This window comes from Macaca mulatta, chromosome 14 (assembly GCF_049350105.2).
Source record: "Macaca mulatta isolate MMU2019108-1 chromosome 14, T2T-MMU8v2.0, whole genome shotgun sequence".
NCBI lineage: Eukaryota > Metazoa > Chordata > Mammalia > Primates > Cercopithecidae > Macaca > Macaca mulatta.
The window spans coordinates 53484287-53499841 of record NC_133419.1 but is presented as its reverse complement, the minus strand read 5'-3'; the positions used below and the strand labels follow the sequence as shown (position 1 = coordinate 53499841).

Below are 15555 nucleotides of genomic sequence, written 5' to 3'. Positions count from 1 at the left end.
AGAGCCAAATGTCACCTCCTGAGCACCATACTCAAAGGCAGGGGAAGTGGATGGAGGGCAGGGGCTCCCTTCTTGTTTGCCACTCCTTTTGTCAATTGGGAAAAAATTCCAGAAACTCTGGTAGCCCTCCCCTTACATTTCCATGACCATGGGGCCAGCCCTAGCTGCTGGAGGGACTGGGAACAGCTGTTGAGCAGTTTACCTGATAGCATTTGCCATGGCTTGGCAGGAACTCTGGCTCTGGGAGAGAGCAGCAGCAAGATAATTCAAGCACCACCTCCACCCAGCCCCTCCCACATTTCACTGAAGATTGAGTAAAGGAGACACTCCAACTACTCAGATGCTGGCTTCAGCTAAGCATTTTGAAAAGCCTCTCATGTTCTTAAAATTTTGTGGCTATCATGACAAAATGGAGCAGCCTACTATACCTGCATATACAACTATGGAGGAACCTAGTTTTATCTCATTTACCACAATGTTTTCATTTTTTGGGTGACATAATGTTTAGCCTCTTCTCCAAACACTTCCTCAAGCTTTCCTTGCCTTCCAGCCACTGCAAATGACTTGCAGTTTCCCCTACATGGCACCTGACCCTTGTGCCTCCCTCCCTCTGCCCACAGTCCAGAAAGTCCTTTCCTGTGCCCTCTGGCTTCCTGATAAACTCCTATCATCTTCAAGAGCCAGTTCCCATGCCAGCTCTCCCCATGTGCTCCACTGAGGCTCCCGTAACACCTTTGTTCCCACATCAGGTTGACTGTCTTTGTTTTGTCGTTGCTTGCTCTGGCTGTGTCTCCCTCATTAGACTGGGATGCTTTCAAGGTAGGGACGCTATCTGGGTCAGCTTGGCACCGCAGAGCGTACCACAGCACCTGGTTCTGAGGAGGCTCTCAGTAGATATCTGTTAAGTAATAAGAATGTAGGGTAGTCCTGATGGTTTTTGACATTGAATAGGAAACAGCTCCCTGTTTGATCTTAATCACTATAACCTGGACATACTGTACTACATGCTGTTTTCATCTGACTTCTATTCTGTCCATCTCTTTGCAACTCCATTTGTTCATCCATAAAATGAAGAAAATGCTCATGGAATTCAGTGAAGATTAAATGAATGAATATAGGTAATCTGGCACTTGCCACACAGCTAACTTCAATATAGTAGCTCTAATATTATGGTCCTTGAGGATCTTACTGTGTTATGGCCCAAAACTGCATTTGATTAAAGAAGGCTCCCCTAAAAAAAAGTCATACGTATTCCATTTGTCCTTTCAGAAGGCAGTGAAGCATTTCCAGTCTTTAAGACAAATTCCCATCCAAAAATAGTTAAGATTTCTAAAATATTTTGATGCTGAAAGAGGTGTGCTTCAGTTGTGTGGAAAATTTGCTTCTATGGAAGAATTTTTAATACAGGTCATTTCTATTTTACTTTTTCTGGCTGAAATGATTTTACATTTATTCAAAGTCAAGAGGGAAAAGAAATCCAAGAACTACAGAAGAGCAGTTGAAGTGATTTATGCTTGATTTCTAAATGCAACATGTGTTTATACATAATTTAGAACTCAAAGAAAGCATGCTTATACAATCATGTGCAACTTTAAACTTTAATAACTCTGGATGAATACATGGTGGCAACAGTCCATGACACCTGAAAACATCATTTGTGGAGTGGCGTAGAGTTCAGTGTTCGCAGTCTGCATATTACAACGATATTTCACACAGCCCTGCTCAGTTTGATTTTCTCCACGTGGTTGATAATGGTCTTCAGTTGCTGCTAAGTGATTTTGCACATTTCATTTATAATCCTCACCCTACAATTACCTACGTACTGTTTCTGCAAGTTAACCTATATGCTATGCTCAGTCATGTACCTTTCAAAGTTACTAATGCAACTACCAAAGAGGGACAGTGTCAAAACCATTGTTTCCATCAGAAGGATGGCTGCCCCACACTGTGAGAACACTGCTGTTCCTAACAGAAGTTTAATTTCAGAGGAATGTGAGAATTCGTTTGACCTTAATTCCAGATGTGCATGCCTCAAAAGAAAAGTCCCATTCTCCTTCCTTTTGGGGAGTGCTTTTGGTGGCACCAAAGCTGGTATGGGGTAGTGGAGAGAATACTGAGCTTGGAGTCACAACCAGGTGAAACTGCCCTGGTCTTCACTAGCTGTGTGACTTGGGCAAGCAGCTTGCAGTCTCTGAGCCTCTGAGATCCCCGATGGATGAGAACAATGACCCCCTCCCCAGGCTGTGCTGAGAGAGGGAATTGATCGTGGATATGAAAACGCTGCCCCGGCACAGAGGCAGGAGCTGAGCAACACTGCTGGATGAAGAAACACATGTAACGCAGGGTGAACAGAACATTTCATCTGCAACAGCTGAAGGCACAGCTTACCTATGCCCATGGAAAGAACTGCGTGGAAAATCGCTTTGTTGCATTTTTGCCAGGTTGATGTTTGCAAAGCAGGGCACTCTTCTCCACATTTCCCCAAAACCCATCATAGGGAGACTCTACATTCTTTCCATCTCCTCCCCTCAAACAATTATCAAAGCCATGTAGAACAAACTGCTGTCTGCCAACCGGTAGAGGCAAAGCAGTCAATAATCTGGACAGGGGTGGCAGCCTGGTCCTGTCTTTAACCCTGCCTGACTTTCCCAAGCACCAGACTGTGACATCCGGAGAACAGCCTGGGGGAGCTGAATAAATGCACAGCACCTCATGCTGTCAAGCCAGAGGGGAAATTTACTGGGAAGAAGATGTAGGAAGAAGCCTGGTCAGCCCACGCCTAAAGCACACACCTGGGGAAATAAATTAGCTATTTCTATTGCACATCTACCCACAGCCTGGTCCAGATCTAAATCTCTTCCCCTCTCAGCAGTGCGGCAGCGGCAGCCGCAGGCTCCCCCAGCGCCATCTCTTCAGTCAGGCTCCTCTCCAGGTCCTCCAGCTCCTGGCGCACCTCCTCCATGAAGCTGCCAACTTCATACTCATCGGGAGCCTCTCTGGGCAGCAGGATCTCCCCATCTTGGTCACGGCTCCCCACGAAGGTCGGCTTGCACACGTACACCAGGCTGTGGCTGGGGAGAAATGGGACAAAGCCAGGCTGTAAACATGGGAGCCTGCCCAGGCCCAAAGCTAAGGTGCCCTGACTCTGTGGGGCTCCCAGCCTCACCTTTACACCCCCTCCTCTCCTGTCTCTTCAACAGAGACACTTCACTTCCCATCAACATCTATCTTAAAATGATGGCTGAGGGAGGCTCACTTTGGGAGAATGTGCTGGTAGGGGGCAGCTTCCCTCCTCCAGCGCAGGCCTGACCTCCTGTGACTCTCAGGCCTCACAGCCCAGGGGCAGGACCCGAGGGCTGTATAGCAGCACCACAGTTCCTCAAAGACCCTGGCCCATTCGGGCCTCCAGGCAGGAGTTAGCCTGACCCTGGGGTGTAGTCTAGCCACATGCAGGGAGCCACGGACCTCTGTGGGAGTGGGGAGGAAGAATTCCTTTTTTTAAAAAAAATTAATGTATTTGGTAGAGATGGGATCTATGTTGCCCAGGCTGGTCTTGAACTCTTGGCCTCAAGCAATCCTGTGTTGGCCTCCCAAAGCTCTGGGATTACAGGCGTGAGCCACTGCACACAGCCATGGGGAATGGGAGTTCTGCCTGTCTGCCCAGCAGCCCTGGATTCTGTTGGGAGAGAAGATTGAGTAGAGGCTGCAGGGAGGACAGGGAGATGTGCCCTGAGAAGCTGGCCAGGCCTGAGCCTGATGCCTCACGGAGTCTCAGCAGCCTCAGACACTGTGGGCTGTGCCCTCCACCTTGGTGGCCACTCCTGGCCTGCCTGTGGCCTCTCTGCCAGCTCCTTTTTCTCTGTGTATCTGTCATTGCAATGGGTCTGGGGAGGGAGCCCAGGCTTTTCTCCCTCCATGCCCTCTCCCTGGGCCATCCACTCATGAAGCTTCAGCCACCAGCTGGATGAGCCCCAGATCTGTGCCTCCTGGACAGCCTGGGCTCCAGAGCCCCAGAACTGACTGCCGATTGGACCCTTCCATCTGCATGACCCAACGACCTCAAACCAATCCTAAAGGGAATCTACATCTCTCCCGGGGCAAACCTGCTCCTGCTTCTGCTCCTGTGCCCCTGCTGGATGGTACCTCCTCAGCCCTTGGCTCCCTGAGAGGGAGGGAAAGGGGGCCTCACCTGTGGGGCTGGCAGAGGAGGCCACTGGCACAAGGGCATCGGTCCAAGGCTCCATCAGGCTCCAGCTCCCAAGTGATGAGGTCCAGAAGCCGGCTGGCGGGGTCATGGCAAAGCTCGCCCTCCACAGGCAGGGGTGTGCACACAGGGAACAGCAGGCCTGGAACCAGCCCAGAGTCACCCCTGTGTGCCCAGTGTAGGCAGAAGGGCTCCGAGGGGAGGGGCAAAGAAATGGAGCACAACCTCCTACCTCCCACCGTCAACCCCAAAGTGCAGGTTTGAAGACATGGAATGATAGGAAACAAGAATGGCAGCCTGGGCTCAGGAGGGAATGATTGGTAGGGCTGAAGCAGGGAGGACTGCCTGGAAGAAGTGGACTTCTGCTAGAGCCTGAGGGCCAGAAAGTCTGGAGAAATTAAGAGTGGGGCAAAGGCATTCAGGCCCAGGCACAGCACCAGCAAAGGCCTGGGGTTGAGCTCAGTGGAAAATGTCAGGGCCGGTGAAATTCCCAAATAGGCCAAGGAGTAGTGGAGAGAAAAGGAGGACAAGTAAGTTGGAGCTGCATGAGGCCTCGCAAGACAGCCTAAGGGGTCGGAACAACGTGGGAGACAACAGGAGCTGCTGCAGGTCCCAGGGGAGCAACACCCAAAAAGCAGCCCTTTAGGAAGATCACGCAGGCGGCAGGTATGGGGAGGACTAGCGGGCTGGGGATGCAGAGCTGGGGTGGTGGCAAATGAGAATTTTTCAAAAGCCCTATGGGGGCAGAGAGAGCCTGAGCAGAGGCAGTGAGGATGGAAGATGGGAGTGGAAGTGGGTGATTCACAGGAAAAGGAACCTGGGAAATAAGGAGTGGTGGGAGGGAGGGGGCTGCTAGTCCCACCCATCTGGGGGTTCCTTCCAGACTGGGCTTCTGCATCTTGAAGTCATTTAACTTTTCTGGGGGAAAAAAAGGAGGTGGTCTTTCCACTCTGGGCAGAGGCTGTGGGAGTGCAGCACACACTGATGAGCATTTGGGAGCCTACCCAAGATGTGGGACGCGAACCCATGTGGTTGGCATGGACGTGGCCCCAGGAGGCCCAGTCTGGTTGAGCTTGGGACGGGGTTTTTCCTGCATCTGAGGGGAAGCCACTCACCTCTCTGGAAGGCACAACACAGTCCAGGCCGGCAGTCCCTCTGGTTGTCGCAGATGGTCCCATTGCTGCCCCTGGTGGCCATTGTGGTGCAGTGACCCCAGACACACAGCTGGTCTCCACAGCACTCACTGTCCCGGGTGCAGAGCTGCAGACAGGTGGGAAGAGCCTAGAGCCGGTGGCTCAGGGACTGGGGGCCTGCTGAGAGCCCAGCCTGAAGATACCACAGATGGGCCAACCTGCATCCTCCCTCGTAGAGACAGGTAGACCAGGCTGAGATTTCAGTGAAAGTCAACGGGACAGAGGTGGGAGCTTGGCTGGAGAGACATGGGGTCAGAACACTGGAAAAATGATACCAGGAGGACTCATGGAGCTTAAGATTTTGCAAAGAACAGCAGGGGGTCTTTGTGGTCCCCACAGACTTGTGCCCTTCTGTCTTTTCCTTAGGTCCCTAGGTCCAGGCCCAAAGAGGCAAGGCCCAATGATGAGCCGATTAAACTAAGGCCCAAGCCAGCCCAAGATGAGGATGGCCGGTGGGTGCCAGGGTCCTGCAGCCACACAGGGCATGGCAGTTAGAGAGCAAAGTGAGGTCCCCACGGCTGTGCCCACTGCTGGCACTGAGTGAGGTTGGCTGGGAGATGCAACAGCAGTGGCCTCACCACAGACAGCCGGGTAAGGTAATAAGAACTGCTTGACTTTCCAAACTTATTAGCATGCTGTGTTATTGTCTGAATAAGGAAAAATGATGAGGAAAAGTCTGCGAGCCCATGTGGCTTCGTCCAAAATGCCTGTTGGGTGGAGGAAGAGTCTCCTTTGCCCTGGCTTCACATTTCCCAGTGTAACCTACACTGGAGCAGTGCCCTGGCCTCTTCCTGCCCCGTCCCTCTGCCCTCTCTTATTGGCAGATTGGGAGAAAGATCTGGCGGGTGGGGTGCAGGCCCAGAAGGAGAGCAGCTGCTGCTCTCCCTGCTTGGGGGCTGCAGGAATGTCTCTGTTTGTCTACTAGGATGGGTCATCCCCAGGGGAAGGAACAGGTGTAGGGACACCTCCTCTCCCTTCCCTCCCCTTCTTGAACTCCTGGCCTCAAGCAATCCTTCTGCCTTGGTCTCCCCAAAGTGCTGGGATTATGGGTGTAGCCACGGTGCCTGGCCGTCCCTCCTCTTCTCTGCCATCAGTGACACAAACAACATGACCGGAGGACATGGGGTGGGATGGGAGTGGCCCTGGGTCTGCAGATGGCTTCCTGTCATCCCAGACTGGAACGATTTCCTGTTCACTCCAGGAGTCAGTCCTTTGGGGAGCCCTCTTAGGTCCTCCCATCATGGTGAGGCTCTTCTGGGAAGCCCAGCTGGGAACCCTGGGGCCCCTGGCCTTCTCCCCCAGGTGCCCGAGACCCAGGTGCCACAGTCCCAGAGGCCCTGGCATACTCACTGTCCGCTGGTCCCGGCACGGCTGGCAGGTGTACTGGAAGCTGGCAAACTGGCAGTACTTGCTGGGCCCGCAGTCCTCATCGATGATGCACTCCTGGGGAAGGGTACAGGGAGCAGATGTGTCAATGGGGAGCACAGCAGCAGGCCCACAGTGCCCGGGAAGGGCCAGGCCGCTTCCATTCCCCACTCTTGACCCCATAGGCTCAGGAGGGTCAGGAAAGGCCTCCAGACTCCAGGTGCTCCTGAGCCCTGCGTGGCCACACTGCCCTTCAGCATCTCCATGCCTAGCAGGCTTGGCGGCCCAGAGCCTGGAGGATCCCACACCAAATTCACACAATCGCCATCTGTGCACAGTTCTCCCCCTGCCCACACCCAGGGCGGGAGCACAGGGACTCAAGGCTGGTCTTCCACACAGAACAGATGGATTTAATAAAAAGTGCTAATGAGGTCCAGGCCCGCCCGACTGCACAGGAAAGGCTGGAAGCCAGGCGCCAAGGGCTCTGCTGACTGTGAAGACTGGGAGGCAGCAGAGGGGCATCACCAGGGACCCTGCCACAAAGCCACAGCCCTGCCCGCAGGGAGCGCCCTCAGGGTCCTGGGTCTAGGGTCCCCACAAGAGGCAAAGGCAGCTGCCAGCTTGGAAATGAATTAGAAGAGGCTGGACTCCAGCCCTCCCAGCCCAGGTGCTGTCTCCTCGTGGCTGCCAGCCCTGCCTGGCTGGAGAAATAGGGAGAGAGGGAGTGGGGGGAATCTGTCCACTCCAAGGCCTGAGTCACAGAGCAGGGAGGCATGGCTGAAGGCACTGTGGCCTGCCATGGTCACCGGTCACTGGCAGGAGCAGGGCTACTTCAGCTCCTGGACCTGCTGTCAGGCTCAGGCCTAGGAACCGGCAGCTTTAAAGCAGGGGAAGGAGGGCAGGGGAGGAGGGAACGTGATGACAGGAATGGCCATTGATCGCCCTTTTGAGGTATCAGGCTTGACAGCCCTGATCTCCCTCAGTGACTCTTCCCCGCGGGCAGCAGGTAGGGACTGCCTTCTGTATATTGCCAGCCGGGAAATGGAGGCAGAGAAGTCCCTCCAAGATAATGTGACTAGTTCAGGTTGGACAGTCTCTTTCCACCAGCAGCCCTTGAGCCAAGGGGGTTCAGGGCTCCACATGCAGCAGCCAGAGGTGAGAACGACCCTCCTGAGGCCTGGTATTCTGGGGCCCAGCAGACCTTCTGAAAGGGTCATGGAAGGGAAGGACCAGCTGCCCCCTCTAACACAGAACATCCTCCCATCCTGAATGCCAGTGTGGAGCCCCACCTGGAAGAGCCTGGCTGGGCAGGCCTGGACCTCCGGCAGCTGCCTCCAGTCCCCTTCCAAGGACTCTGCTGCTCTGATCAACACTGCAAGTGCTGGCGGCCCAGCAACCAGGGCGCTCCCTTGCAAAGCATTGATACTTTTGTTTCAGTTACTTTCCCAGCACCCCTCAAATGTCAGGCACGACACCATCGCTGTTTTTACGGATAAGAAAACCGAGGCTCTGAGTAGGGTGAACGGCCACCCAAGTGAAGGGACTGAGTCTGAGCCAGAACCCCAATGGCCAGAGAAGCCCCAGGGCTAACAGCAAATCACAGATGCGCTTTGTCTCAGCCCAGCACACGCTCCTGTGAACGGACACAACTCAGGCTGTTCAGCCGGAAGCCTCCTGACATTCTTTCCAAAGCAGAATGGCAAGATGGAGTGGGAGGGATGACATTTGGGAGAAAGGAAGGGCCAAGAGGCACAGAATCCCTTCTCTGAACCAGCTATATTTTGAGGGACTGGGGACACAAAGGTGAATGTGAGGAGGCCTCTGCCCTTAAGAAATTCATAATTCAATTGGAAAAAGAAAGAGAGAAAGAGCAACCCAGTAGTAAAGGAGACAAAGGGTATGAACAGACAACTTAGAATAACAGAAATTTGCCTCTTCAAATAGAAAGACATTCAACCTCACCAATGAAATCAATCAAGAAATGCAACTTAAAAGAGCAGAATATCATTTTTTTTCCACTTAGAATGGAAAAATTAGAAAGGCTGAATGTCTCCATGGTGGGAGGAATAATGGCACCCCCAAAGATGTTCCCATCCTATTCCCTGGAACCTGTGGGTATGTTATGTTACATAGGAAGGGGAAATTAGAGGCAGAGGGAATGCAGGCTGCTAATCAGCTGACCTGAAGGTTCGGGAGTGCACGCTGGATTTTCCAGGAGCACCTGATGGAATCACAAGGGACTTTAAAAATGGAAAAGGGAATAGAGGAAGAGTCAGTGTCAGAGTGATATCATGCAAGATGTCACAAACACTCCACTGGCCATCGCTGGCTGTGAATATGGAAGGGGGCCACGCATCAAGAAGAGAATCTCTCTTAGAGCCTCCAGAGAGGAATGCAGCCCTGCCCACACTTTGGTTTTAGCCCAGTGGGACTTGTGTTGAACTTCTGACCTCCAGAACCGGAAAATAATAAATTTGTGTTGTTTTAATTCAGTAAATGTGTGGTAATTTGTTACAGCATCAATAGGAAACTAATAAAATATTCAGTGTTAGTTTCAGGAAACAGATATTGCCAAATGCTTTGGGGTAATTAAAATTGAAGGTTTTTTTTGTTTTTTTTTTTTTGCAGGCAATCCATCAGCATCTATGAAATAGTTAAATGTATATGTCCTTTGACCCAATAATTTCCCTTCCTGGTGACTACCCTCAGAAACACTTGTCCATATATGTAAATATCTGAGAACAAGGGTATTTAAGGCTACATTGTTATATTATTTATAATCCAGAAATAACAGAAATGTCCAACAAGAGGGAACTTATTATTGTACAGTCATTTCACAGAAAAATCCCTCCGCGCAGACATTAAAAAGAATGCAGTTGTTCTTTGCATAATGATTTCTAAAACAAGCAAGGGTTAGAACCATAAACAAAAGCAGGGAAAAGATGAAACCATATGCTTTTGTAAAGCCCTTCTGTAAAGCAGAATAACACCACACTCAGGCCTATGCCCAGCACTGTGCCTGGAACATCATGGGCACACAATAAATCCGTGCTGAGTGGGTGAAAGCACTTGGATCTTACTGTGGCAAACAGGCTAACAAAATGCTGATCGTCAACAATGATTTGAGAACTAGTGCAAAAAACACATTCCATTAACTTGGCTTCTCATTACCCCAAAAGGCCTTCGTAGACTTGGGATTTTCACTATACATTTCCTCTCCTAGATCTTTAATTAAAAATATGAGCTAAGACTCTTCCAGCATCAATTCCTGTAAGACCCTGAGATTTACAATTATCCATCAAGACAAGTGCATTTTCATCCTTAGGAATATCCTCCTTTCCCTGAGCAGGCTCCTGTGCATGACAAATCATTCCCTTCAAACTTAATTGTTTTTCTAGGTAAGGAAAAAAATTTTGGCATGGAACTTTGCCAAAGACCTTTGAAAAATCTAAATATGCCAAAGCTCCTGGTTTCCTTTGGGGTATCAGCAAGGAGCACTGGTAGGTTAGTTCCGCATGATTCCCCTCAAGAAAGCTTGAGGCTTTTGTTATCATCAAGCCCACCAGCTTGTCTGGTTGGATGTGCAACTGCCATTCCCAGCAGGAACACACTCTTTAAGAATTATGGTCATACTAGAAACTTCGGGACTCGAAGGCGCACAAACTCAATCCTAGTTTTGCCACTTAACAGCTGTGAAACCTTGGGCTGCTGATTCTACCTCTATTAAAAACAAAGATGAAGGCAGGAGCTGTTTTGCAGGGCTGTTGCATGGAGTTCATGCTCAGTGAACGGTGGCCATAGCAACAGATAGCGATGCATCTGCTCCTCCACATATCCAATGCCTGATCCCGCCATGGTGCACCCCTGCCAGGGGACCAGCTTGTGAGCAGAAAGGAAGGTCTAAATCAACAGGGCCCTAAGGCATCCACCAAAACTTGACATCTCTGTCCTGGTCAGCACTTGGGGATCAGACATCTAGTTCCGACTTACCTACATCCTGAGGGTGTCAAACAGGTGGGCAGCGGCCTGTATGTCCACCCCAGGCAAGTCCCAGGGCAGAGTGACCTTTTACTGTACAAAGGCCAGGATCTCCATCCAGTAAAGCTGTTTGCATTGAGTCTCTCCTGAGGACCGCTAGCAGTAGGGGCTGGCCCCACCTTTCCCGGTGTTTGTTAGACCTGAGGAGGAGGTCAGGCCCTCTACCCTTAGCAGAACTGAGTGGGTGGGTGGAGAGGACATGTGTCAGTGCCCTCCAAGCACAGCCACGCCCACAGCTGAGAAATCCAGATTTTATTCTTTTCAATAATTATAATTGCTCTTAGCTGTGCTCAAGGGTTCTGTCCACATTTGAGCCAAGGTGTTAAAGGGGCCTCAGCATCCGACTGGGCTCTGGATGGCTGAGAAGCTGAGATCAGAAATAAGAGGCCTGGGAGGGAAGGCAGGGGCTCTGGGCTTGGGGTCTTGTTTTAGTAAGGAATGAGTACCTTGCAGGGCCTCTACGTCTTAGCTCTGGGACTGGAAGAGGGACTCCATTCTGCACCGGGCTAAAGTGAAAGGCGCACCAAAAAGCACTTCAGAGGCTACGCCTGCAACCCATCACATGCACGCAGAGCCCTGGCCAGATAGGACCACCAGTGCCTGCCACCTGGCACAATTTCTCTCTAGTCTCCTTGACATAGTCCTTATCCCCACTTCACAGATGTAGAAACTGAGACTGAAGGAAAGAATCTGCCAAGAGGTCACCCAGCTTGACGGGAGTGGAGCAACAGACTCTTTTCATTTCCTGCTGGGGAGATCACCATTTCTCTCTCCTCTTGTTCAGTCACAACTTAGTAGCACCTGCCCAGGACAGGGCCCTGGGCCTCATGCATCCCCAGAGGCAGAAGGCAGGAACTCACGGTCAAGGTCATAGCCACCGGGCGTCTGGGCCCAAATGTCATATGGCTGGAAGACAGCACCCTGCTGCATGGACTTCAGCAGCTCCTCTCCAGTCCTGGCCACTCCTGTTTGCCCCCACTCCTCCCTCCCATCCTGCTGGGGAAATCTGACAGACAGCCCAGAAGCTGGCTGTGGGGAATGCAGTCATTCAGAGGATGGCTTCTTTGTTGTCCCGAGGAGGGAACTATATTTAGAAAGCGCAGAAGCCGGTGGGAGAGAGGGCTGACCGGGAACACGGCATAGATTTGGCAGGAACATTGGGCTGGAAGCAGCCCCGGTGCTTTGACACTATCATGAAATAGTGGAAAATGGCAAAGGAGTCATTCTGAGTCTTCGATTTTCCAGTTTAGAGTTGATCAGAGGAGAGAGGCTCTGAGAGAGCAGAAGTCAAAACTTGGAGGAGGGAGCAGACAACAAGCGAGTCCCTAGAGGCTTTCCCAGGGTCTGTGTGGGGCCCGCAGAGGCACCGCTTCTTGGGGATGCTTCTGCTACTGCACCTCACTCCTCATAGTGGCCGGGCACTTGGATTTCCCACACTTCTCTGGAATCCCAGACATTCTTGTTCACTGGAGGCCCAAAGGAAGAGGCTGCCGGGGATAGATGCCTCCAGGGCCAGGGCCTTCCCCTAGCTCCTCTCAAGCTCATGGCTCTGGAGAGAACATCTTCAGGGCAAGAAGTGAGGGTCAACTGCACGCAGAGTGGAGGCTCAGGTCCTCCACCAATAGGATGCACTTGTCCTCAGAGCTCTGCACACTGTGCAGGAGGGGAGGACAAGAGTGGAGGTTTAGAGAGTGCCAACTATTTGCATGCACCTGCTTCAGGCTTTAAGTACAGTACGCCTCTCAGATCCTCACAGCCACCCTGTGAGGTTAGTCACCATCTTAGTCCATTTTTACTGCTATAGCAGAATACCCGAGACTGGGTAATTTATAATGAACAGAAATTTATTGGCTCATGGTTCTGCAGGCTGGGAAGTCCAAGATTGAGGAGCCAGCATCCGGTGAGGGCCTTCTTGCTACATCATCTCCTGGCAGAAGGTGAAAGGGCCACAAGAAAGGGCAAAAGAAAAGGGGACCAAACTTGCCCTTTTATAAGAAACCAACTCCCACAATAATGGCATTAATCCATGTCTGAGGGCGGAGCCCTCAGGATCTAAATAACCCTTAAGGGTCTCACCTCTTAATACTGTTAAAAAGGCAATTGAATTTCAATATGAGTTCTGGAGCAGTCTCTGACTCTAATTCCCCCAGCATGTGCTTGACTCACAGCTGCCATTCACGAAAAGAATAACAGAAAGTTAGCTGGGCATGGTGACATGCATCTGTGATTCCAGCCACGTGGGAGGCTGAGGTGGGAGGATCGCTTGAGCCTGGGAGGTGGAGGTTGCAGTGAGCCAAGATCGCACCACTGCACTCCAATCTGGGTGAGACAGTAAGACCCCATCTTGGAAAAAAAAAATAACAGAAATAATGAACTGATGAGTAGATGAACCACTGGTCATAGAGCCTTAGAGCCCAACGGTGTTGATGGAAGAAAAGCTCAAATTTACACACACATCTATAAGAGCACACATCCTTCCCTCATAGCTCTCAGAAGGAAACAATCCTGTTGACATCTTGATTTCAGACTTCCAGCCTCCAGAACCGTGACAGAACAGATTTCTGTTAAGTCATCCTGGTTGGGGTACTTTGTGATGGTAGCCCTAGCAAACTAGTACATGTGGCTTCCCTCCATACAAGCCAGCAGCCCCAATCTCCTCTGTTTTAGATTTTCCATGCACAGTCAGCTCTGCTCCTAAGCCTTCAGCATCTTATTGCTAGAAGGTGACAGAGGGGTTGTCAGTGGGGAGGTACTGGTGCATTCCAAAGGATGTTGAGCCACAGGGACCAGAACAGGGTCTCTTGGCTGAGCCAGGCTCTGGCGCCCCAGCCCCGTACACATTCTGGTCACTGAAGGTTTGGGTGGGGCATGTTATCTGTGGATTACCATTTCCTGGCACCCTGGGGGTGGCATGGTCATGCCAGGCCCTGAGCGCTCCCAGGATGAACAGATGGTATAATTTGTGAGATAAACAAATATCCTCTTCTGGATGTGGGACTGTTCCCAGAACCCATGGGTGGGAAGCAGCTTGGCCCAGGCACCCTCCTGAGCAGAGGTGGTCCTCCGGTAAAGAGCCAGCAGTGTGGGTGAAGTGGCCAAGGTCCTGGTTCACCCAGGGCTAGGGGCATCCTGGGATGCCAGACTTGCAGTGCCAACACTGGGAGAGTCCAGGCACAGTTCCCCACTCCCCACTGGGCCCCCATACTCCCCTCTACAGGCTCTCGCTGCACTTGCCATACTGCTCAGTCACAAGTCAAGACCATATGGCACAAGTGTATCTGGGGCCATGTAGGGCTGAGACAGGCTTTTGCACACACGCCTGGGTTCTAATACATGTTCACTTACAAGCTAGGTGATCTTGGCCTAATTACTGAGTCTCTCTGGGTCTTATCTGTAAAGCAGGGAACCTCGTGAGGTTACTGGATAGATTAAGGAGATAACAGCTGCATAGTGCTTAGTGGCCTCCACTCACTCTACCCCTAGAGTGGATCTCTATTTGCAGTGCTTAACTCACGGCAGGAGCTCAAAGGATGGCCTCTCCTGAGCTTAAGTGTGGGCCAATGGGTCCATTTGTTAATGAATACATTTCTACTGAAAAGGCCCAGAACATCAGGCTTGAGCCAGTGCCCTGCCCATTACCAACAGTACAACTTCCTGCTTCATCCTAGAGCCCTCTGCTCTGGAGGGGAAGACAAGAAGAAGGAGGACAGTTGTAATGGAACCAACAGAGGGCCCAGGATGGGCCAACTACCAACAAGGACAAGGAGACGGCAAGGGACAAAAAAAAAATAGACACAATTCAATCACCCCTGGGGGCTAGGCCCCCGGGCATCCATCGCCTCAGCTCATCCTCACACTATCCTGTCTTCCAAAGTAAGCAAGAGAAGCCCCATTTGACAGATGAGGAAACTGAGACAGTACAATGAAGTCACTTGCCAAAATCAGAAGAAGTGGCAGAGCTGCACTCAAGCCAACTTCTGCTCAACTGCAACCCAGTGCTCTATGGTGCTCTCTCTGGGAGTGGGTGGGCTGGGTCAGGGCCCCAGCCAGGGGGCAGGAGGTGGTAGCGTGAGGCAGGAGGTGGCAGTGTGAGGCAGGAGGGAGCTCTGGAACTCTCAGGGAGGTGGAGCACTGCCAGTTGTGCCTGCTGCAGGAGGGCAGGGTCCACAAGGCTGGCCCTGGCACAAGGTGACTGCAGGATTAGGAACAGTGCCCTGAGGAAGAGCAGCAGGCAGCCTCCCTTTTATCCTACAGGATTCCCAAGTCAGGCTTTCCCCATTCCTGAGAGTCCTTTTTTGACCTTAAAACCAGGCCAGTCACAGAAGCCTGTAAGATGCACATTTGTCTGGAACACAACAGGGCGCCTCCAGTCTTTCCTGGATGCTACACTGGAAACTCTCAGCCAGCCCAGGAGGTGGGGGCTGCAAACCTCACTGAGGGGCTCTAGCCTGACCCACTGCAGAGACTGCCCTGTGGAAAAACCCAGGCAGGAGCCAAGAGCCCCTCGGTGCCAGCTATTATTATTCTGAAGTGCTAATGTCTGCAAAGGCCTGGCTCGCCTGGGGCTGCTCCCACTAATTTTCTTCCCTAAGTCACACAGCCTAGGAAAGAGGAAAATGCACCCCGAGCAGAGCTTGGCACCCCAGTGGAGAACACTGCTCCTAACCCTTTAGTGCCTGTCATGCCTTGCTCATTCAGGAAATAGTCCTGGAGTTCTCTCTCTCCTCCTATCCTCCCTCTTCCCCTTCCAATATA

General features: G+C 51.7%; 1 protein-coding gene across 11 annotated transcripts in view; it reads right to left on the bottom strand.

Annotated features, from left to right (window-relative positions):
* Positions 1-1430: 1430 nt before the first annotated feature.
* DKK3 (dickkopf WNT signaling pathway inhibitor 3) overlaps positions 1431-15555 on the bottom strand; it is a 46292-nt gene continuing 32167 nt past the window's right edge. For 6 of the 11 annotated variants that reach the window (XM_028832591.2, XM_077960514.1, XM_015114740.3 and 3 more), the window contains 4 exons: positions 6748-6840; positions 5320-5464; positions 4190-4346; positions 1494-3071 (listed from right to left, as the gene is read on the bottom strand). In XM_028832591.2, coding sequence (XP_028688424.2) covers positions 2849-3071; positions 4190-4346; positions 5320-5464; positions 6748-6840 — 618 coding nt within the window. In that variant the 3' untranslated portion in view covers positions 1494-2848. 11 annotated transcript variants of the gene reach the window in all.